The 24,294-nt window shown below is 41.9% G+C and overlaps 1 protein-coding gene across 4 annotated transcripts in view; it reads right to left on the bottom strand.

Moving 5' to 3' along the window:
* The window catches only part of MANBA (mannosidase beta), a 57,167-nt gene that overhangs the window by 17,285 nt on the left and 15,588 nt on the right, over window positions 1–24,294 (bottom strand). For all 4 annotated transcript variants that reach the window (XM_039540636.1, XM_039540635.1, XM_039540637.1 and 1 more), the window contains exons 5-11: window positions 22,990–23,113; window positions 19,335–19,510; window positions 15,586–15,696; window positions 8,743–8,894; window positions 7,733–7,850; window positions 6,208–6,294; window positions 5,213–5,380 (exon numbers count right to left, since the gene is read on the bottom strand). In XM_039540636.1, the coding sequence (XP_039396570.1) occupies window positions 5,213–5,380; window positions 6,208–6,294; window positions 7,733–7,850; window positions 8,743–8,894; window positions 15,586–15,696; window positions 19,335–19,510; window positions 22,990–23,113 (936 nt within the window). The remainder of the gene's footprint in view (window positions 1–5,212; window positions 5,381–6,207; window positions 6,295–7,732; window positions 7,851–8,742; window positions 8,895–15,585; window positions 15,697–19,334; window positions 19,511–22,989; window positions 23,114–24,294) is intronic.

Here is a 24,294-nt window from a genome sequence, read left to right as displayed (position 1 = left end):
GTGGAAAATAAACAAAATCATCATTAACATTAGTGTGGTGAGACAGTTCCTTTAAGTAAAATGATTACTTTTGCAATGGCATTTTTTGCAACGGCAATGCTAAGATTTTTCCCTTTCCCCCCCTTGTTACAGACAATCAACAAGCCTTAGTCTTAATACATTCAAGGTATGCTGTCATTACAGTCTGGTTTTATTTGGCCTGGCTGTGCATTTTAGGCCAGATGCAACTTTATGAAGGGCAAGATTTAGAGTCGTTTCAAATTACATATATTTAACCACTACTGCACACTACATCTTATCTGTGCCAAATACTGAAGGGTTTCTCTGCAATTATAAAACATTTAGGGACAGATTTTCAGTAAGGGAAGCCCCTGGTTCTACATTCACAGTTACCATTATTAGCTTAAATACAGCAAAGCAGTTAGCCACAGGCTTCAGTTTAAGCACAAGTAATTCCATTCACTTGTTTTTACTGTGTGAACAGTTAATCACTAGAACTGTTTATCTTAGGCTTCTCCATTACTGAAGCCTTGATATGAAGGCTGGATGTTTTTCCAAGTGATACATCTGGCTAAGCTAGAATCTAATTGGCTTGATGGAGAAATTGCTTGACGGTTTCTTCTGGCCTTAAAAATCTATCTATCTATATGCTTAAAGTGAAGCAGATGCTTCAGTGCTTTACTGGATTGGAGACACTGTGTATTCAAATCACAGGTGACATAAAATGCCTACCAGAAGCATTTCACTAAGCCATCTGCATGCACAGTAACCCAATTTGTGTATGTGACCATAGAAATGATAGAAACCTAGAAAAAAAACAGTTACTTACCTTCTCGTAACTGTTGTTCTTCAAGATGTGTTGTTCCTGTCCATTCCAACCAGGTGTGGGCACAGCAGCCAGAAGGTTTTTCCCATAGCAGCATCCGTCGTGTCAGCCTGGGTGCCCCATGGAGTCGCGCCTCCATGGCACTCAATATGGAGCCCTGACAACCCACCATCCCCTCAGATCCTTCTTGCCAGCTATTCCGACAGAGGGGCAGGAGGGTGGGTATTGGAATGGACATGAACAACACATCATGAAGAACAACAGTTACGAGAAGGTAAGGACCTATTTTTTCTTCTTCGAGTGCTTGTTCATGTCAATTCCACCCAGGTGACTCAAGCCTAAATTTGGGAGGCGGGGTCGGGACTGTCCACTGACTGGAGCACAGCTCTACCAATGGCCGCATCGTCTTTGGTAATCGCATAATGCGCAGTGGAAGTGTGTATGGAGGACCACACCACCACTCTGCATATTTCCTGAGTGGGAACCCGCGCCAGGAATGCGTCTGAAAAAGCCTGCGCCCTGGTGGAGTGCACTGTGAGTGGAGGGGCAGGTACCCCTTCGTTGTAGCACTCACGGATGCAGGATGTGATCCACGATGAAAGGAGACTGGAAGTCCTTTCATCCTGTCTGCCATGGCCACAAACAGTTGAATGGACTTTCGGAACAGTTTCGTTCTCTCGATGTAGAAGGTTAGCGCTCTGCGGACATCCGATGAGTGAAGCCTCTGCTCCCTACTGCTTGAGTGCGGCTTAGGACAGAACACTGGGAGGAAGATGTCCTGGTTCATGTGAAACTGGGAGACAACCTTTCGGGAGGAAAGCTGGATGTGGCCTGAGCTGAAGCCTTGATATAAACACAGTGTAAGGAGGCACTGATGTTAGGGCCTTGAGCTCAGACACCTTCCTGGCTGAGGTTATCGCTACCAGAAACACCACCTTGTATGAGCAGGGAGCATATTGCCAGTGGTTCAAAGGGCAGCCCCGTCAGTCTGGAAAGGACCAGATTGAGGTCTCAAGCCAGGACAGGCTGTCGGACACGTGGGTATAGCCTGTTGAGACCTTTGAGGCCCCTGTAAAGGGCGGCTGTTCCCTCCCATCAGCATCCAAGGGGTTCCATGAGTTCTGGGGATCCTGGGATGGTGTCGACCCAGACGGTGCTGTGCCCTTAGGTGCCAGGACAGAAGACACCCATGCTGGGGCTGTCGGCAGCACTGTCGGTGCTGGCAACGGTGCCGCAGCCAACGGCGTTGACGTAAGTGGTGGTGCATCAGAGAGCACCAGAGCTTCAGATCCATGAAGGGAAGAAGGTGGTACGAAAGTAGCCAAAGCTACTGATGTTGCTGCTGAGCGCAATTCCTGGCTTCGTCTCTGGCTTTGATGGAAGGCCCAGGGTGCCCAAAAAGGCCACTGCATCAGGCTTTGCCACTGCGGAGGCCACGGTGCCGGGTAGACTCGTCTCTCCTGCCATGACCTGGATCTCCTGCTCCTACTTCTGTTGGAGCAATAGGAGGGAGTCGGTCTCTGAAAATGAAGACCATGGAGGAGCTGTGCTGTGAGGCGGAGAGTGTCAGGAGCTAGGGGACCGACTGGGCTCTCATTCCAGAGTTACTGGCACCAGGAGGCACTGTGGAGAAGGCAAGCCAGCATGGCCAGCTTCCCTCTTGACTATACTGTGGGGCAAGCCAGTGCTGTCAGTGCCAGTGGTTCATCCCTCCTTGGAGGTGAGAACAGAGCCTTGAGGCACAATAAGTCCTGAGCCGCCTCTGGCTTCTTTTTCTTCTGACACACCGGCAATTGAGACTGGTGCCTACCTGCTGAATGGACGCAGGAGGAGCCATGACGGTGCCGAGCATCTCGCGAAGAGTCCTTCCTTGGCAACGGTTCCTGCGATGACGGTGCCAGAAGGAGGTGCTGGGTGCGGGATCCCACACTCCAGGTCTGAATTGGGGCGAATAGCTGCCTCTATAAGCAGAACTTTGAGCCACTGTTCCCTCTCTTTCAAAGTTCTGGGGCATAACTCCTGGGTCACTTTTTGGCATGCACTTGGCACAGACCCCACACTTTTTGAACCTCAGGGATCACGGCATACCACAGCTCTGGGGAGTCAGGAGAGGGGAATCCCCAACAAACTCTAAACTAACTCTAAACAACTATTAACTACAGAAGAACTATAAACAAATGACACAGATAGAGGCGTTTGATAAAGCAAGAGCTATAGGACATTCCAGCTAACTGTCACTGACGGTAAGAAGGAACTGAGGGGGTGGCGGGTCGGCAGGGCTCTATATTGAGTGCCATGAGGGCACGACTGCAGGGGGCACCCAGGCCAACCCGACAGATGCTGCTATGAGAAAAATCTTCTGGCTGCTGATTGGAATTGATGTGAACAAGCACTCAAAGAAGAACTTACAAATACAGGTACACAATGGTGTATTTACTGGAGAATTATGCCCAAAACGATAACTAAAATACATACCTTTGTATTCCTGTTAAATGTGTTGATACTAAAATAATAATAGCATTTATAACAGATAGAGATTTTAATTACAAGACAAATCACATGTATTAGAGTTAGATTATATACGTTCTCCAGGGCAGTGACCTCATCTATCACATATTTTGTAAAGTGTCTCAGTACTCTATGTTGTTGTTATTAACAAATAATAAACAAATAAATGTTGAGCAGAGAATTATTTTTGGCCAAGACACTAATCAGGACTATGCTATTCTTGAGTCCATTTTACAATTTAGATTAACCTTGACAGTAATTGTAAAACACAGATGGGTTAATATATTAGCAATGTAGTCAATACAAACTTGTTAGATTTAAGCTTTAATGCAGAAATTTGTTGAGTATAACACATCAGCCATTTTGGTTTATCAGTAGCTCGACCCTTATTGAGCAGTTTCTCTCAAAGCTTCCCCTTTTACCTGTCTCCCCCTTAGGGTTTTCCTGTACCCTTAAATTTCCAGGACTAGAATGGCCATACAAGCTCCTTAAAGTCAGTAGCATGCAATCACTAACAACAACATCTATATTGTTTTTAGATTACACTTTGAAAATCTTGGGTTGATGCATGTAAATTCATGGTGGTATGCATCCACTGTAATTTCAGCATAGCCAGTAAAACCAGTTTAGTCCAACATCAGCGTTCTCTAAAGTAGCCTGTGAACCATGAAGCAACAGGGATAAGGGGGTTGCTACTGCAGGGTAGAAAATTCATATTTCTTGGTAGAAGAAAAATGTTTTAACTGGAAGAATGTCAGTTTCACTTTGCATATCTCTGTACTGCATACTGTATATTTTAACTAACTAGAGAAATCAAAGCATTCATCTGTGGTTCAGGCATTACTCTCTGCATAGCTATTCAGGAATGAAATGCCATGTAGAGCAACTTATTCTTTATTGGTGTCAGAGGCAACTTTCAGTCTTTTCAGTCTACTCTCTCTCTAAAGTCAAAAAACAGTGTAGTTTCATTGCAAGAAGAGAGAGAGCTCTTCACCACAAGTGGTGGTAGGTTCCCTCCGACCCCTGCAATTGTAGGGGGCACTGCCAGATGTTGAGGAAGGCCAGGCCTTCATTCCAAGAAGGGAATAGGTAAACCAGCTTGACTTCATCTCCTACTGAGAGTTGCTGCAGCAAGACTGGGAGAGAGGAATTCTTACTCATCCTTATCCCTCTAACAGGTTCTTTTTCATCAGTCTTCTCCCTCATCCTCTGATCAGTCAAAACAAAGGTAAAGTAGGATTTAATCACCTCTTTGGAATGCAGCATTTAATCTGGAATTACTGCAGTGGAACCTGATTAAAGTGGAGTGAGTTCCATTACTGTTGCATCCATACTGAGAATTTTAGGCAAATCTTGCATCACATGTAACTCTGTTGGTGCCAGAAAGACTGTACATGGGCTGCAGGCCTTTTTACCAGCATGTCCTATAAACCTGCTTTATGTTCCTACCATAGTCAGTGGAGCTGCATCAGCGGGCACTGGTGGCAAATGACAAGTCACATTTTTGCATTCTGTGTCTATACATAACCCACAAGAAGTGAAAGTCCAGCAATTTGGGATTTTCAATCCACTCCGTTCTAAGCGGAATTTCTCTGTAAATAACTTCATTATGAGCAGGTACCAATGTATGACATCAAGCGAAGCTCTAAAACTTCCAGAACAAGGAGAAAAGCTGCAAAAACTGCAATGAGAATCTGTAAAACACAATCATAGCATCCTTCACCCTGGCTTTTATGTATTGCTATCAGCATGTCCATACAGATTCTGTAAATCTGTTCACCTAAACAACTCAAGGAAATTTTGCCCAAATTGCAGAGTTTAAAACCTTTTGCAAGACAATTTGGCGGTGGGGGCTATGGCCCTGAAAATTTCACTTACAGCAATAACAATTTCTTGGATGTTCTTCACATAAAGTTTCACATAATCTAGGATATAAACTTTCATCTTATCTTGTGGTATAGCGAACCAGTTGCCTGCAATTGCTGCCTCATTTTCATTGTTTCCACTCCATAAAATGATGCATGGGTGAGATTTTAATCTCTTCACCTGAAACAGAAATCACAGTTTCAAAATTAAAATTCAATTACTTCCCTTTAACAGGATATCTTGTAATGTTTATGCAAGTTGCAGAGAGTTTAAACAATACTGGCTGGTTTCTCCACCTGCTGAAGTGATCTCAATGACAAGAAATATGAAGATTCCAAAGGATACAGTACTATTGCAGCCATGGGAATAAGGAACCAATGCTGCAAATAGATATGTCAGTAACTTTACTCCATGAGTAATCATACAGACTTCAATGGGAATACTCACATGAATAAAGTTACTCATGAGTTTGTAAAACGAAGTCCTAAATTTGCACATCTTTGAAACTACTGGAAATTCACATTTTTGGTAGACTACAAAAACAAAGTATCTTGTGTTTTCATCTTTTCTTTTCCACAAGGCATATAAGATAACACTTTTTTCAACCCACAAAAAACCAACTTCCCTGCCTGGCCAGAAAAATATATTTAAAAAATTAATAATGAAATGATACATGGCCCAGGCCAGCAAAATATATAATCTTCTCTTCTCCTAAAACACGTACAAGTAGAGGTGAGATGTGGAGTAGGAAGACAGGACAGGGGGACTCCCTGTTACCCCAAGGATGACCTCGACATTCCTCTGCCCACCATGTTCTGCCTTGCTTCTCTACAGGCCTCACTCCATTTTCTTGCTTGTGTGTGTGTTTATTACTTGAGTGCACAATAGACTGCAGTCTTTAAAGAAACTCATGTCAGACAATGAGTAACAGAAACTAAACAGAACTACACAGTTAGTCAATACAAGTATATGGAAATACGAGTCCTTGACGCTATTGAACCACATACCTGATGAGTAACTTCTGCTCTTACTGATTCTAAGTAGTTCTGGTCAGTTGGGTAAAGGGCACATGCAAACATAAAATCCTGCCAAATCTATAGAGCAAGAAAAAGGAAATACAAAACCTGTCAGCAAATATTTTCTACACTTAAACAATGATTTTCAGCTCTCATGCACTTTGGTTCAGATGGAATTATTTGTTTTAAACAGCAGACAAGGTGGAAATTTTTAACTTACTCATTGTACATGAATACCGGAGGTGTCACCAAAACAGCTACGTCCCAGATCAGCTCAACTTTCATGTGCACATACACCCCCAGAGTTAATTTCCTCAATTTTAGTGTTTTAAGCCATTTCTTCATCATGATGAGCCAAATTCTTCCACCTTACTCATGGTTTGCAAGTAGCTCCATTGCTTTCAATAAGAATACATGGAAGTCATATACTACTCAATGTGAGTAAAGGTGGAAGACCCTGTCCATTAGTGAACAGAGTTCTTATGGCTTTTACGGTGTGTTTTGCATACACCCATGAGTAGAGCAACAAAACCCCATTGCTTATTAGCAGAAGAAAGTCGTTACACTGATGTGTTTATTTAATTTTTTTATGATTTAAAGTACAGCTACTGTAATACTCCAGGCATGAGTAAAAGGTCCAACAATCTCCATGTGGAAGAAAAAAAAGCAAAGGTAAACCACATTTGAGGGGAGAAAAGGTGAACGCTTTTAGCTATAAATATTTTAAATCATGTGTTTGAGTAGCCCACTGTTTCATGGATGTTACAAGTCATTCTTTGTGCCCAATCCACAGAGAATTCTATTTGATATAGGTTCTTTTACGGCACTTATCACTGTAGTATCTGAGTGTCTTCCAGCAGTGCATTAATCAACATGACTAACGTCTGTCACGTGAGGTTCTTTCTATCTCTCATCTTCTCTTCTGGAGAAAGAATTGCGCGAGCTGTACAGCGCTTTGTTTTAGTTAGGTGTTGTGCTGTTGTTATACACCTTTTCGGTGCATAACAACAGCAGTTACATTCTGCCCATGGCCTAAGACAGGATAGCTTTTAGAAAGGTGCTGTACCTATAAGCAGACACTTACTGCCCATGGCCTCTGACCGTCCCCTCATTTTTTTCCTCTCCACTATTTTCTTTAAACAAACAAACATGAGAAACTAAAGAACAACATGCAGGATACATTTAATGTTAAGGTCGAGACATTAGAGTGCACCTGTGCACACATGCACATGCAAAAGGAAATTCAAATGTTAGGCTAAGTTTTTAACTTTTGGGTACCCAACCTGCGAGACCTTAAAAGGACCCTGATTTTCAGAGCACCTGTCCTATGAAAATGAGGCCCCTATATTGTTTCAAGTTGGGTATCCAGAAATCACTAGTTCCTTTGGAAAATGTAGCCCAGATTCCTGTACCAGTATTAACTCAGCTGCCTCGTTCATACACCAGTATTTTCTATTTGTTATTTTCTTGTCAATTTGGAATACAGGAGCTGAGTTGATTTGTTTATTTTTTTTACCATTATTCCTAGTTCATCGCAGATATCATAGAATTCATCTTGCTCATATACTCCTCCTCCCCATACACGAAGCGCATTCATGTTAGCATCAACTGTGGACTGCAAGATGCGCTTTAACCTGTTCAATACAAAAAGAGAATTAAATCAGGAGAGCTAACAGTTGCATGAAATTACACACACACCCAAACTAGATAGCCAGGAGAAACCTACACAGGCTTGTATCCTTTTTCTTTAAAAAAAAATATGTATGTCCAATTTATGTATATCATTAGCAGACAGGCCAAGACTAGTAACTTTGACAGAAACACCATTCTGACACCCTAGAAATCTGTATAAATGTTCACTGCACTCCCAAAGCTAAATTCTTGCAAATAAAAGGGCTCAATCCTGGTAACACTTACCAAACAGACTACTTGTGGTAGTAAGTACTACACTCAGTAACAAGTGTTTGCAGGATTGGATCTTAAGGTTCTATCCCAGAAAGAGTCAAACACCCTTCAAAAAATGTTTTATTTAAAAAAAATTTAAACACTATATTTATCCAAGTAGCTCCTTTGATTTGTTATAGTCTTTTCCCTTTGGATTTTACCCTGTTATTACCTTGAATTTTAATCATTTCCAACCATTTCTGAAACATATCTCTCATACATTCCACAAAGCATGTTGCGAAAAGGTCAAAAAACAACGGATGCATTACGGCCTCCTGAATGACATTTTTAAATCATATTGGGCCCAATTCTGCCAACCTCAGGTCATTTTGAGTAGACACCTTACCCTAGAAGTAGTCCCACTGCTAACGACCTGAGGGTGGCAGAATCAGGCTCTCTTCCCCTTTATTGACCTGATTTTTACTCCCCTTGCTCACACTGAATAGCACTTTACACTGAAGATAGTTCCGCTGTTGATGTCAGTGGGACTCCTCATAGAGTGAGTGCTAGTCCTCTTGAATAAAGAGGGGCAGAATCTGTCCCTTTGTATTCAATATCTAAAGAATATTGATTATGACTTACATATCAGAGGAAACTCTGTCCTGGAAAGAATCTGCTGGAATCCAGTTGGATCCCTTAATGAAGATGGGGAGTCCGTTGATCCTGAAGTAGAAACTCAGGCCTGGTGAACCAGGTATAGGCTCCTCAACCAGTTCCACTGTTCGAAAATAAGCCTGTGGAGAATTGAAATGTGTGCATTTTTAGAGCAATCAGAGACATGAAAAATATAAAGAAAGCAATCTAAAAACCTAACCTTCACCTTCAGGAGTTGTTAGTTACATCTTTCATTTGTTAGTACACTATTGAGCTATTTCTAAAATAGGTAAAGTATAAGAGTATAGGTCTTTCAAATGAAACCATTGTGCACATTTTGCTAAACCATCTATGCACAATATCAACTTACTTTCATTTTAAGAGGAGCTTGAAACAGAAAATTGCCAGAAGTTTCTGGCTTATTAATAGAAAGAGAGCATGTGCATATGTGCGCAGACTGCTCATGCTGCAGCAGACTTGCATATGGCCTGTTTGAGACCAGTGAGAGAAATCCAGAAGCTGCATTAGATTAAACATTAATTGTATTTTACCCACACCTTCTCTTCTTATGGAAGGAGATTGCAGGACCCCAGCTGTGGAATTCTTTGCCAGACAAGATGATACTAAGCCCAAGCCTGACTACTCAGATCAAAATATGAGACCCATCTTTTTACTAAAGCCAGTTCCCCTAGTAATGACATCTTTCCCATGGCAACTATCCAAAGGAGAGGAGAGCGCCTTTGGACAGCTTAGTTATATTTGAATAGGTGCAGTTCAGCACTAAGATACCATGGTGACCAGCTCAGACATACAACAGCTAGATTAGATAAGGCTACAAGCAAGGCTGTTCCTGACTGCAGTCATGTAGTTACTCATCAAGCAGAGGCCTGCACATCCGTTACAGCTGCCCTTTCATCCTGACATCTGCTAGATCTGTGCTTGTGGACAAAGCATTACAAACCATGCAAGCTTTCTCAATCTTTTTCCTGCATGTGGAAGAACAGGACTGGAGAGTGCTGGACTGTTTTGGGGACTCTTTATTTGGGCTAAGTAAATGCACTGTGCTGAAGAATATTTTGTTTGCACTGACAACTGTACCGTAAAGACTTCCGGGGCAATATGGAAGTGAGCAGTTATATAGTTATGTTGCCAGAAGCTGAGAATGAGCGACAGGGGATGGATCACTTGATGATTACCTGTTCTGTTCATTCCCTCTGGGGCACCTGGCATTGGCCACTGTCGGAAGACATGATCCTGGGCTAGACAGGCCCAGAATGGCCGTTCTTATATTCTTAGCCATGTGACTGAATGAAGAGGTCAAAGGTGTCTCCCTAACCACAGTAGGAGAAGTTGGGAGACAGTTGCCATTTTAGGTTCCTGTTCAGCTGCAGAATGTTACTGAATGAGACTCTCTCTCTTTCAGGAATACTTTATTCTAGTTATTTCTTTGGTGTTTTCCTTACTCTGATACAAGTCATCTAGATTAAAAAGAATATATCCAGTTTGCTCTTTGTGCATGTAACACAAATATCAGTACATGTGTTTCCTACTATTGCTCAGTATAGAAGACAGAGAATTGTGAAATTAATTCAAATGAAGTGAGGGAAAAGTAACTGAGGAACTGCAGCCAACAAAACCAAAACAGTGAGTCTATGTTAGAACTTGGGGATTTCCTAGCTCTCAGGCCTAACCTTAAATTACTAAACTGCACCTCCCTCAAGATTAAATTACTATTTGCTGTAACATTTTCAAGATATCAGGCTCTAGAATTGAATTGGACATATGTCAGGGGTGAGTATGTATACTAGGAATGTAGCAGTAGGGGTCAACTTAACACAAATAAATAAAATTGATACATTTACCAACTGAGGTAAACATTTTAATTCCACAAATCAAACATAGGCTGGAATTCAAAAGGCCACTGACAATGCCCATAGTTTATTTTGTGAAATATTTTAATCTTATCAATCATACAAATACTGAGGAGGGGGAACAACAGTATTTCATATGGCAAGAAAAGAAACAACACACACTTTGCGCTACTTGGTTCCTATTTGGTGCTCGAGTCAAGTTGTGCAACGATTAGTTTTATCCTCATGCAGGCAATGTGTATGACAAACCAAACTTGTGATCACAGATCATCTGTCACAGATTGATCCCTCCTATGTCAAATTAACGATCAAAAAGGTACACAAGGAAAAACAGAAGCAGCAGCCTGACCCAAATATTACAGTATGGGGCAGAAACCTGAACGACTGTTTCATATGCATACAAATAGTAAGCTCTTGGGGCAGGAACAGTTTTTGTTCTGTATTTGTACAGCACCTAGCATACTCCTGGTCCATGATGGGCTCCTGTGTGCTACAGCAATACAAATAATAGACAGCAGTAATTATAATACTGTACAGAAGCAGCCGCGGACTAAGGCTAAATGGTGCTCAGATCCAGTATGATCAAAGAGTCCCCAATCATACAAAGGTCACTTCACACCAAACCAACGTGCTCATGGCACTCTTGGCTCCCTACTGCCACTGCTCCTAACACACTCTGGTGGCAGGCTCCCACCTTATGGATCCTTGAATCCAAACTTTAGGAGTCCATGGGTTCCCTAAAAGCCCAGAGTCCAGAGCCAGTTTCTGCTTTAATCCACCTCTGTACAGAAGGCCAAGTTCACCACGGGTGACACCACATGTTAGCCCCATATCTGCATGTTCTTGGGGGAAGGTCATCTGTCTCTGTGATCCAGGAACCCCGCAATGCCAACTGGCCAAGAAGGTTAAAGAATAACCTGATATGTATATTTTGGTTCACCTATGAATGTCATGTAAGATCTTAAGCCAGGATGACACGAGTCATTAATATCATTGTGAAATGTATGAACAGATACTATGTAAAGAGTTAGGTATGTATACTGAAAATGTGTTGTAACGTCTGTATCAAGGCAGAGTTGACAAACAGGTTTTCTGTCAGACAAGAGATGTTTTTTCACCTGTCTCTCTGTTGGTATTTAAATTAAGCATTGTAAGTCAACACAGTGGCTGCACATCTACATACCAAATCAACAGAGGGATGTGAAATCAACAAGGATGAAGCAGAGACACAGGAAAAAACAAGCAACAAGAGCAGGCAGGGGAGCGTTACTGTCCATGAGGACAGACAATTAACTTGGATAGAAGTAGAAGGCAAGGAGACACCCCTTTATCCTGCACCTAGGAAGTAAACAGGCAGTGTCATTTACGTTCATGAAAATGGGATCTTAATCAGCCTTGGTTGAAACACTGCAGAAGACATTTTGGGGTGATATAAACTTATTTAGAATGGAGATTAGCTGGTTAAAGTTTAGTCTGTTGTAATTTTGTTTCATAGGTCACCCTTCTGTTTCCATTATCCTTACTCACTCTCTCTCAAATCTTGAATCTTTAATAATAAATGTATGATTGTCACCACTATACATACATCTCAGTGCTGTGGTATTAAACAAGGTGCTGATCCTAAACTGAATCATACAAGCTAGTGTGTACACTGTTCCCTTGGGGACAGCAGACCTGGTATTTCTGTGAGTGCTCAATGGAAAAGGGGCTGGACTCTACAGGAGAACACTTCAAAGGAGCTCAAGGACTGGAAAACACCTGTTGTTAACTTTCGAGGTAAAGGAAGGGCTGGCATTGCCCAGAGGAGATTGTTTGGGTGGCTAAGACAGGTGGTGTCAAGGAGCTGACACCCAGTTAAGCACAAGCAAGTCCGCTTCTCAATGGAGGCAAGAGGGTAACAAGATGACTCACAGTCTGGCCCCTTGAGAACTATCACAGTCTCTCTCTCTGGCTCTCCTTTTGTGAGGAACTTAGGGTTAGGACTGACGCATTCTACCCATTCCTGGCATTTGTTGTTTCCCACATCTATGCTTCTTGAATATAAAATGATAAACGGAAGTTTCTCTCACACAACTCTGCAGCTTGCATCACCATCAAAATCAATCAATAACCAGATTATGGGACAAGCTAAAGAATTCCAAGTCTTTGTCAAGCAAATCCGATCAACTGGAGGAACCAAAAGAGTCAGGACATGTTGATTTTTTTGTGTGTGTGTGTGGAATAGATTTGGATTTGGGCGTTTAGCAATGGGAAAGATACAATGGGAGAGGAAGAGGCCCAGAGCTGAAAATCAGGAGAGAGAGCTAGGATACCTAAATAAATGAACTCAGGATACTAAAATACTGTGATGATGCTTGTGGTGTAAATGCCAAGATGGATTAGACAGAGTCAGACAGGAAAGATCTGTTGGAGTGATGCTAAAAATCTAGTGGGGGAGAAATACAGGTGGTTAAAAAATACAGGTGGTTAAAGAAAACCCAAAGTATTAAAAACAGCAGCAGCAGGATGGAGATAGAAAGCTCCGATAATGAGGCAGAAATGAGTGCAAGGAGGGAAAGAGAAAGATCTCAGAAAACAAACAAACAGGAGGGAGGAAAAGAGGTTTCAATAAGACTAAAGAGAGAATTAAAGTGGCAAGAAGTTGTTTGATGGAGCCACGGAAGGGGAGAAAGAGGCTATGGATAATCAACAGAGCTGGACAAAGGCACTCCCACATTCCAGAAAACACTTACTCTTTATGCTGGCTTTTGCTAGGATTTTATTCTGCAATCTTCTGAGAAACAAATTCCAACCCGAACAATTTAAATTATAGAAAAGGAAAAATAAGACTCTGAGCCTGGTTCTTGGCCATGTTCTGAGTTGTTTATGCCATACTCACAGCTTAAAGAGGCTGGAAAGCAGACAGATCCCATCATCCAAGAATTCCTCTGCCTCAGAGGGGTTCTCTCCTCAGAGTAGGATTGGTGTGATGATCCTATGCTGCCCTCAGTGTAGAGGCAGGACAGAGGCAGGAGAGGTGTATCGAAGGAGGCTGTAGGAAGCCACCGAACAGCCTTGGAGCCTGCACTAACTTACTCTGGGATTTGCACCAGCCCTAATACTGGGCAGCTGCAAAGGTGGTGTAATGCTACTCAGAATGCGTGTATGTCTCTCTCCCTGCCCAAGTTAGGTGGATGTGCAATAGGTACAGAAAAGTCATTTTTAAATACTTTCTCTTTATATAGCTTAATTTCACATACAAGGGCAGTGTGAATGAAACTAGAAACTTCACAACGAGTTTTAGAAATATATCTGTCCCTGTTGGAATCTCCAGAACCACTCCCAGTTCCTGAGTCTCCGGATGAACGTTACTACTATTCTACTCCTTCCCAGCAGAAATTCCAGCCTGCTGGCATAAGAGCAAATCCTCCTGGGATGTGCTAGAATGGGAAGAGATTATATGGAGCCTTTCCCCCTTGTGCAGCTGCAGGGCAGGATTTTACAGAGTGCCAGGGAGGAAGACCAGCTACCATGTGAGCCAGTACAATATGGTCCTATGTGGGGGTGGCCTGCTGGCTAGGGGCCATAGCCTATAGGCCATACCTCAGCAGGTATTCTGAGGTGCATTTTGCTTCTTAAAAAGGAGCAACAACGTCCTGTGTACTGCTGTCATTCTCAGTGACCATTCTGCCACGCATCAACGTGGGGGCTCCTGGAGCACCTGCCCAATAGGAATCACTTTGCTTCCCCAATACTATGTGGCTTGCTCACAAGATTATATAGATGTTATTTCCTACACCACTGTTTTCTAAACCTAAAATCACTTTCCAAAACTCCATGCTGAATTTATCTTGTTGCACATAAAAAAACCAAACCTATATTTTGAACTATACTGAAAATATTGATCATAAATTATCTCCATCACTTTGAACACAAACTTTGGGCCCAATCCTGTTAACACTTGGCAGGACTGATCATGATGGAAGGTAACTACAATGAGAAGTAACTTCAACAGGGCTTCTCACAGTTGTAAGTACTACAATGAACACATTTGCAGAAGCATAGCTCCTGGACTAATTTTCAGTGGTGCAAAACACATACATATCATCTAGCAAATGTACAGATTTATTTAATAGTTTCCTTATGCTCATAGCATGTAGGACCCAGTCTAATTTTATCTGAATTTTTGAATAGGTTGAAGATTTGTGAGTGGTTCTTTAAATGTCCCAAATTTTCTGAACATCCTAGTAAGTAATGAAAAAGCTTTCTTCTATAAACAGGTACTTTACAGAATCTATTACATTGGGTAAAATAAAGTACTTAATTGCTACTTAGGCGTTCAGATTTGTGATACTGCTTTCCTCTGACAGCTGGGACGCATACTGTTGTGTGTTTTTAATACGTCCGGCATGCTCTAGTAATTGAAGTTACTTCAGATTTGTACCTCACAGCACATCCCAAAAGTTTTATACACTGAAATTCCAAATAAACGTCTCTTTTTAAAAACAAAAAAATATAATTATACACAAGTTTTTTTCAATGTGTGTTACCAAACCATCAATGGTAAATTTCATGTTTCATAATATCATTTATCACATCTGAAGATGACAAGCAAAATACCACGATGATTAAACAAAGAGCTTTTTGTCTGGTTGGTTGGTTCCCCCCCCCCCCGCCTCCCTCAGTTTGAGAATTTTAAAAACAAACAAAACACCTTTTCTTTTTTCAATTTCAAATTAGTTTGCAAGTTGTCCCCTAGTAAGACTGGAAGTGCAGGTTTTGGCACAAGTGAAAGCTGCCAGCGTGTTAGTTACCTTATATCTAAGGTTCCAGAAAATCCTGTTTCTAAATAATGGTCTTGTGTAAAAATTCCAACCCAGCAGAACATTTTCTAATACTGCATGAGAGCTACTGGGTTATTCAGTGACGCTTCCTGACACTAACTTCCTACGTACCATATTAACTGAGAGGATTTATATACCTTTGAAAATTTCTGAATCTTGTATCCTGCCCCCATGTTGAAAGTTGTTGTCATGTCATATCCAGTTTGGTTTCCATGGCCACTAGGCCACCAAGTCTGCACTGTAGCACTCTTAAGGAGGGAGGAAACAAAAACAAAAAACAATTAGAAGCTAAGGTCAGAACAACTTGTGTGAAGTTAGGCATGTGTCTCACAATAACAACTGTGCATCCAGTAGGAGATTTTCAAACACATAAATGGCAGTTGAGCCCCAAGGTGGAAGGGGATAAAATGGGATCCAGCCAGGGCCACCCCTCCCCACAGCACCAGAACTGTCAGGGGAGACTCACCCCATTACAGGGGCACTACAATCCCAGAAGTTTCTCCCCTTCCTTCCTTCCGACCCCCCCACCAACACATGGCCTTGGGGGGAAAGTGCAGAGGAGCCAGTCGGAGACTCCAGCTGGTCAGAGCAGAAGCAGTCAGAGCAGCGACTTCTGGAGATTCAAAGCATTTTGTAGTTTGGACTGGACTTTCTCTGCTCTGTGCTGATTGGCTGTTTGCTTCAACCCTCACCTTCTTCCTCCCTCAGTCTCACATCACACCTGCTTGTGTGTTCTACCCCATCCCTCACCCTGTATCTGTCTGGTCTATTTCAACTGTAAGCTCTTCAGTGCAGGGACTGTCTCCTACTCTGTGTTTGTACAGCACCTAGCACAATGGGCCCCAGTCTTGGCTGGCCCTCAGGCACTATTGTAATAAACATTATTAACAAATAAAACAACAATATAACAATAAATAATGAGAATACCCATTGAATGGAAAGGGGAGATAGGCACCTAATTGCCGTTTGTACCTTTGAAAACCTTCCCCCTCACCCATTGTGTGTGAAACTAAATATTTACCTATAGCCACCTCTTCAAGCATAATCTGGGTCAAATGTTGGTTGCACTCACCGGTTCAGTTAAATTGAGCTTTTAAATAAAAGAAAAGGATCCATCCCCTTCTCAGGCTTCAGGCCTTTGACTTTTTCCTCCATATTATTAGTTTTGATTGATTTAATTTCTTGAAACAGAAAAAAGTAACTTTCCCACTGTGATTTAGTATCATCTTGTTTTCCCAAAAGAGACGGAGCAAGGTTAACAACATCCATTTCATATAGTTATCTCTTCGTGCCAACAGCATACTATAGCTGCCCAGTTCTATAACATACTGTGAGCTGCATTCACCAGTTCAGTACACAAATTGGGGAAAGAAAGCAGTAATATGTGCACCAAACAAAGGAAGGATCCACAAAGAATATGTTAATGCAAGAAGTGCCAGGATCTTTTTGCATAAAACCAGGCCAAAGAACACCTCAGTAATATGATTTGCTGTAGCCATACCCAGACATAATCAGCTATAGCCACTTATTTCAGCTTCCATGATCTGGAATTATCTTAAGCAATAGTATCTGAGTACTAATCTGGAAATTCAAGGGATAAAAACTGAAGCATAAAAATCAGATCATGCCTCATCAAATATGGAGTGGCTTTAGAAAGCTAGACACAAATGGAGCTTTCTTATTGGTTGGTAATGATGTCATACCCATAACCACCTATTAGCAGATAAGCAAGCAATTTCAGAACAGCAAGAAAACACTATGCAGTGAATTTCAGGGTGATTATTGTACATCTCAGGTTGTTACAATCCACTTGAGCAGTCTCGGACCTAGATCATCATCTGAAGTGAGCTCTCATTGACCAGAAATTCATTTCTTGCCAGGTCTTGCTGTTTGTCACACCATGCAAATCTGTATGGGCTCAGTCTGGCTCATAGATATGTAACAGCACACTGCTGCGTCTCTTGTAAAATCAGCTGCTGTGAATTCATGCAGCAAAAGCCCTTTATGTACAAAGAATAACAATACACCGTTGTCTCTGCTCTGAGGGCACCATTTCCTCACAAACTACTCTCAGGCTCATGGTTGTATTTTATTAACCAATTTCTTCCCCGGGGCAGAGGAGGGGCAAATGCACCAAAGCACGAAATCATGTTCAGTTTCATTTCACACTGTATGTAGTACTGCAGACTAAAAAGGTTCACTAATGGCTAATATTTGTTTTTAAACAAAACCCTCTAGCCTTGATATTTGTACTTCTTCATCTAGCCATCTGCCAGTGGTCAATAATAGTCCCTTTTAAAATAACGAAACCATCTGAATCAACCTTGGCCACACACACCACTCTCCACTCCCAGATTCACCTTAATAGGTGTTTCTTCTCCACACACACAGCACATAGGAGTCCTTGGGAATATAAACCAAATACCTTTTAATGGGGGGGGGGGATCTACACATTTAAACTACATAGCAAAATTAAATTAACAAAGCCAGAAAAACGTGTGAAGGGTATGGCAGATCCCCATAGTCTCAGAGGTTATTAATTGGGTTTGTCAGGATACCAAGATTCTTGTTCTCACCCACAAATCCAATTAGACTTAGTGGTGGCCAAATGGGAGGAGGCTCCCCTCAGCTTGGTTGCCCCACTCCAAAGAAGTCAGCATTACCAGCTCTTGCTCTGGTCAGCTAGTGCCAGACCCTGGTTCAGGTCCACTGCTGTCAAGTTCAGTTCTGTAGAGGCACCTCCACTAGGTCCAGTTCTCAAGGCAGGAAAGAACCACTACTCCATTTTACTCATCCCGGGCTCATTGCCCAATACAAGCCCGTTACTTCTCAGCACAGGCTGACCCTTTTCTCCAGAATCTCCCTAATAATTTCATAACTACATTTACAGGGCAAATTTAACAGAATTCCTAAAAACATAAGCACAACACACTATGGGGCTACATGGAAGTGAAATTAGAATTTATGTAAATTAACCTTGCCCGTAGCCAGCCTTTCACCACTGCAAGGTCGGGGATGGGAGATGGGTCTGACAGAGAGAGCTTCTGTTCATTCTAACTCTAGGGCGTATACCTATTAATCTATTTTCAGTTGCGTTTCCTCTCCCATGGAGTGCTTCATTTCTCTGACACTCCACATGTCTTTAAAGATCCCTTAACTCAAGGGAGTAAATTCAGAACTAGTGAAAGAGGTGCAACTTCACTAATTTTGCACCCTCCTCCCGGCTAGCCAAACTCTATATATGACTCGTTTGCCCTTAGGTATCCAAAGGTATCATTACTGATTGTATGAGGAATGCTTTTCCTTCCTCCTCTAAGGGCCAAACATATTCCATCCTGACTACGACAGTAACTATCTGCCCAGAAAACAATGGTCTGGGACAGGAAATAGTGCTATCATATAGGATCACAGAACTGCCATTCTGGAGTAGACCTGAGATCCATGTAGTCCAGTATCCTGTCTGACAGTGGTCAGTACCAGATGCTTCATAGGAAGGTGAAAGAAACCCACAGTAGGTAGATGTGGGATAATCTGCGCAATATGTACCAACAACAAGAAGGGATTCGAGAATTAACACCAGCACAATGATTTCCCGGCCAACAAAAGCAAGAGATGATGTGACCTCTCTCTGTCTCTCACTTATTAGGAGTGAAATGCCACATATCCCATCCACACTGCTCTTTGGTGTCCTAATGGAGGAGTCAGTTGTGAGAAGGTAAGAGAGCTGTTCCCCGGCCCTAAAAGGCGCCAGGCACAGTCAACACGACAGAGAAGAGGAAAGTGAACAGGAAAATTAAAACTGTGCTGGAAACATCTTGCATTTTCTTTCAAGCAACCAGAAGGAAACATTTTGTTACTTGGGACTGTTCAGGATTCACCCCCTCACCTTATTGATGTTTACAAGCAGCACAATTCTGCCTTCTCCAGGAGGAAGTTCTGTAGTATATGTTTGCTGTGTTTGCAACTTAGGAATGTTCACTGTCACGAGACCAACAACTGGCTTAGAGCTGACTACATCAAAAACAGACTCTACTTCAAGACTCCACTGCTGAGCACTCTTCACTAAGCAAAGAAAAAAATTGTATTTATTTATATTTCTATACATACTAATTCATATGTCCCTAGTCTTATTAAAGATACAATTACACACACACACAAAAGAAATGCAACAAGTTTTTTTTAAGTTGGCTTTCGAACAGGACCTACGCTTCACTGTTTAGTGCATTTGATACCTATGTTTACGTTTGCTCATTCAGACAAGGACCAGGCACAGTGTAATGGAAATTTGTAACTCATTTTTTCCCCCATTCCTAAACAACATACAACCTTTGAAAGTTCTGTACAACACAGAGCATGAACTTCTCATTCTTTATCATTAAGAAGGAACTTTTCCCACTTAACTTCCACAGTCATTATGTTTGCTTTGTCAGTATTCATATGAGCACAGGCCTCTTCGGGAAAGGTTGCAAACACAAGGCAACACAATCACTTTTGTCTATTGAACAAAAACAGTATTAATAATAAATGAGCCAAATTCATCCACCATTAATGTTGCCAACTTTCTAATTATTGAAAACCGGACACTACAGCAGGAGTGTCGGAAGCTCACGCCGCCCCCTGCTCCGCCTTTTCATCCCCAAGGCCAGGCCCCTACTCTGCCTCTTCCCTCGAGCCAATGAAATCTCTTTCCTTCTTGCTTGATCCTCTCCGCCTCCCTCCCGCCCTCAGCTGTGCTCCCTCTGCTCTGGGGCTGCAGCCCTTGATGTGGAGTTTGCCTGCCCGTGAGACGCAGGTAGATGGTGGCCCTGACTGAGCAGGGGCTGGTGCAGGTTGATGACCCGGCACCTGACCCCCGCAAGCAGCACCGAGACTTTTGGTGTCTGGTACATATGATTGGACACTGTACAGGTCCCCCTTCAACCAGACTTTCTGGTAGACAACCAGATACCTGGCAACCCTACCCCCCATGTCACTAGATAAAATGAACTGAGTTATGCTGGGGATGAACTGGGCCCACTGTGTCTAAACCTGAGGGGTCCGTGTGCTTGTTTCTCTTTTGTCACTGAAGCGTGCTAGATGAAACATGCTAATGACTACTTGTCTGCATCTCTCTGCACTTATGCCAAAGTGTTCTCTTGCTTAAAGAATGATTCATTAACAAGGTAATCTGGTAAAAGGGGTATCTCCAACTAACGTTTGCTGAAACTTCCTGTTACTGTGTTAACTTTGGGTAATTAAGTTATGTATACCCAAAGGCTGTCTACCCCTTTACTTTGCATAAACCAGCTGAATATGGTTCCTGGGGGTGGGGGTCTCAAGTTTAACCGATGAACGTCTATGCAGCTCTTTGGACTCCTGTGAAGGAAGGAAGGAAGGAAGGAAGGAAGGAAGGGGTGTGTGTGTGTGTGTGTGTGTGTGTGTGTGTGTGTGTGTGTGTGTGTGTGTGTGTGTGTGTGTGTGTGTGTGTGTGTGTGTGTGTGTGTGTGTGTGTGTGTGTGTGTGTGTGTGTGTGCACTTCCTCACAGGGGTCATCCCTCTTGGAGCGGGTGTGGGGCAGCAGAGCCTAGTGATGGCAAATGGAGGTACCTGGTAGTGTTCCTGTAGTAGTCTCAGCTGTGGCCGTGTATTCCTTACCCTTCTTCTTGTAACAACGATATTGGAAAAACACAGCTGAATACTGTGCATGCACAAAGGCAAACCAAAACAGGGGAGACTTAGTATTTTTTTTATTATTATTACTACAAGAAAATTTGCACTGGTCTAATAATTTTTCCTGCTTGTGTTTCTTCCACTGGTCATTCTGCCTGTACAGTAATATAACAATGCAAGAACCACTGAGAAAAAGGACTATAAAACCCTTTTGTTTAATCTCCATTGTTAACTGCCAATTTCCTCTCTGTGTGTATCATATTTACTTCCTTCTGATAGTTAAGTTGTAGTATCTCCATTTTGATCTGGGATAAAAGAGAAAGCAGCTTCTCTCAAAACAAAATTTATCCCTGGTGTAACTTCACTGGCTTAAGAGAATTCATTGGGATGAATTTGGCCCAAAGCTGACATCATGCCTGCACAGAGGGCATGATTTTCTGAAGTGCTGAGCACCCAAAATTCACATTGAAGTCAATGAGAGCAGTGTGTGGGGAAAATTAAGGTTAGAAACACTACATAAAGGTCAAAAACATCAACTTGTCCCCCTCCCTTCCCCGGGCATGAGAGGCCAAGTCATTCCTGAACTCTAGGCACTAGATGGCAAAAAAAGGGAACAAGGGCTCCTTTAGAGATCCAGTGCTCAGGAGGCTATGACTCAACAATCTGGCAAGCAACACAAGTGACTGCGCTGTTTCAACACAGCACAAGTTGCTGATTCACTGTTTATTCTTTCAAATTTAATTTTAATGAGCTCAGTCTCCAGGTTGGACTCCGAAAGCTTTGTCTGCCGAATGAGAGGGCCCTGCTGCCTTATCCAACAAGCCATCTGTTGGCTGCCAGCAGGTGGAGTTGTGGGGATGTGGGAGGAACCAGGCAGCACTTACATATCTGAACTTCCCAGAAGCTGTACTGAATCTATGCTGAGGCTTTCCATTGAAATTTCAACTACGTTCATTCTGGCTGAGAGCTGCAGCTATTTTTGGAAGCTATAAAAGCATCCAGGGAAGTGACGTCTTCCCCTTCCATTTAGACACATCTTTCTTCGTAAAGCATGAAATTCAGCCCAGTGAAGAGGGCGCGCACACTACCCACCCGCTCTATGTTCAGTGGGTCTTGCGTGGAGCGGAGGGTAGTGTGGGTGGTCTCTACTGGTATGCATTACACTTGCAGACTGTTGAAACAGAACAACTAATTTTGTTCAGCTTCCACAATCTTCAATACAAATGAAAGACAAACAAATGGCAGAGCCAGGCAAGGAAACCGGTTAAGTGGCAAACATGCAATGGGAAGTCCTCTCAAATTGCAGCTTGAGAAAAACAATCCTTGCACATCATAGTTGCTTTTCTGTTCCAGTCTCTTCCACGAACCCTGAAATTTCAGCACCGTTGAAACTGTGCTGACATGCACTTGTCCACTCAAGACAGAACTACTGCTCAAACAGCAGCACTATCTGTTTGGGTTTTTTTAAATGGAAGTGTAAGAGTCAGGGGAGAAAAGAGAGCAATTTATATGGGAAGTCTGGGGATTGGTCCTGCTTTGAGCAGCAAGTTGGACTAGATGACCTCATGAAGTCCCTTCCAACCCCGATATTCTATGATTCTAGGACAGAGATAAATCACTATTAAAAACCTAACACACATTTTTTTTTGATGCAATGCTGGTCTCTTTATGCAATACAGAGTTTGCATTCTGGACTTTTAATAATTTTACCATTATTATTTATACTTCTGTAATGAGATCTGGACTCCATTGTACTCAGCACTGTCCATACAAACAACAAAAAACAATGTTCTTATGTTCCTATTCCAATTTACTAAGTAACTGAACTTAGAATAAGACGGCTGTATTTCTCAAGTGAAACAAGAATAAAGGGCAATATCATCATGACTTACCATAGCTGGGGGTCAAAGTGAAGTAGATCAGGTGACAAAGGTTATAGGCTTCAATTCTAACATCTTTCCAAATTCCTTGAGTGGGAAAAGAGGGACCCCAGTCCCAACTGAATGAACATTGTTCCTGGAATACAGAAAGATGTATCACAAGTATGTATTTTTCACATAGGGACTATTATTGTTCAAGACAATAAACAGACTCTTTATAAAAATTAGCTACTGTATCTAAATAAAATATTCCTATAAACCAAATAAAAGGTTCTCCAATTTCCAATAACTCAGGAAGAACATACAGTATCTTTTCCTTACTCTTTGGCTAAAATCTGCTGAGAGTTAAAACCATACAAAATCAGTGGAAGAGCAAAATCACACCTACCCCCTCCCTTAAAACAAACAAACAAAACAAACAAAAAACAGCAAAAAATTCAATAGCACCAAACCAGCAGTTACTCTCAAAACAGTTCTGACTTATCCACAGTCTTAAGGTCAACCTTTAATTTTAAATGTAAGAGACAAAGAAAGGAATAGCACATTGATGTATAAAGGTGTTTACAATAATTTAAAGGGACACTATCAACCAAATATCACAGGAGCATAAAAATGTTATGTCTACTATTGTTACCAGTAACACAGACTAGTGTAACTGAAAGAGATCAGAGATTCAGTGTGTTTGTTTGGTGCGTTTTGTGTATAATCAGGTTCACTCTTTCTCCCTTTTGTTTGCACGGTTCTTTCATACAGCAATAGGTAGACAAAAAACCAAACAAAAAAACACATTTAAAAAATAGGAAAATGTCATTGTGATTACACAAATTGGCAGAATTAAATACTCACGGCCAAGCATAGAACCTGAAACGACCTTCAGTTTATTTTTAAAAACTGACTAGATTTTTAGTCAACAGCATCACTTTAAGACATCTATTGAGCTGACCTCCAAGCTCCACAACGTCCTCCCCCTCGTGCAAATACAATAGCTCTTGTTAAAGTCTTGTACAGTGACCTACCACTCTAAATTTAGAGACCAATAATTTACAGCTGAAGCATACTAATTTTGGCAAGCAACAGTGTGTTAGTCAAGCCTATTCCCTGCATCACTGGAGTCAGCTTGCGTGTCTATCAAGTTGCAAAAGCTTCTTCTAGGAAGAAAGCAATGAACCAATTTCAAATTTAACAGCAGGGACAACCAGTTCTTAGAAAACAGTCCTGACTGGAAAAGGCTTTTTCTTTTTAAAAACTGTATCACTGATAAACTGTCAAGGTTCATTAATATAATCCCTTATATTTTCACCAGCTATTGTAAAAAGC

Source organism: Mauremys reevesii, linkage group 5 (assembly GCF_016161935.1).
Source record: "Mauremys reevesii isolate NIE-2019 linkage group 5, ASM1616193v1, whole genome shotgun sequence".
NCBI classification, from domain to species: domain Eukaryota; kingdom Metazoa; phylum Chordata; order Testudines; family Geoemydidae; genus Mauremys; species Mauremys reevesii.
This window is presented reverse-complemented; position numbering and strand designations above follow the sequence as displayed.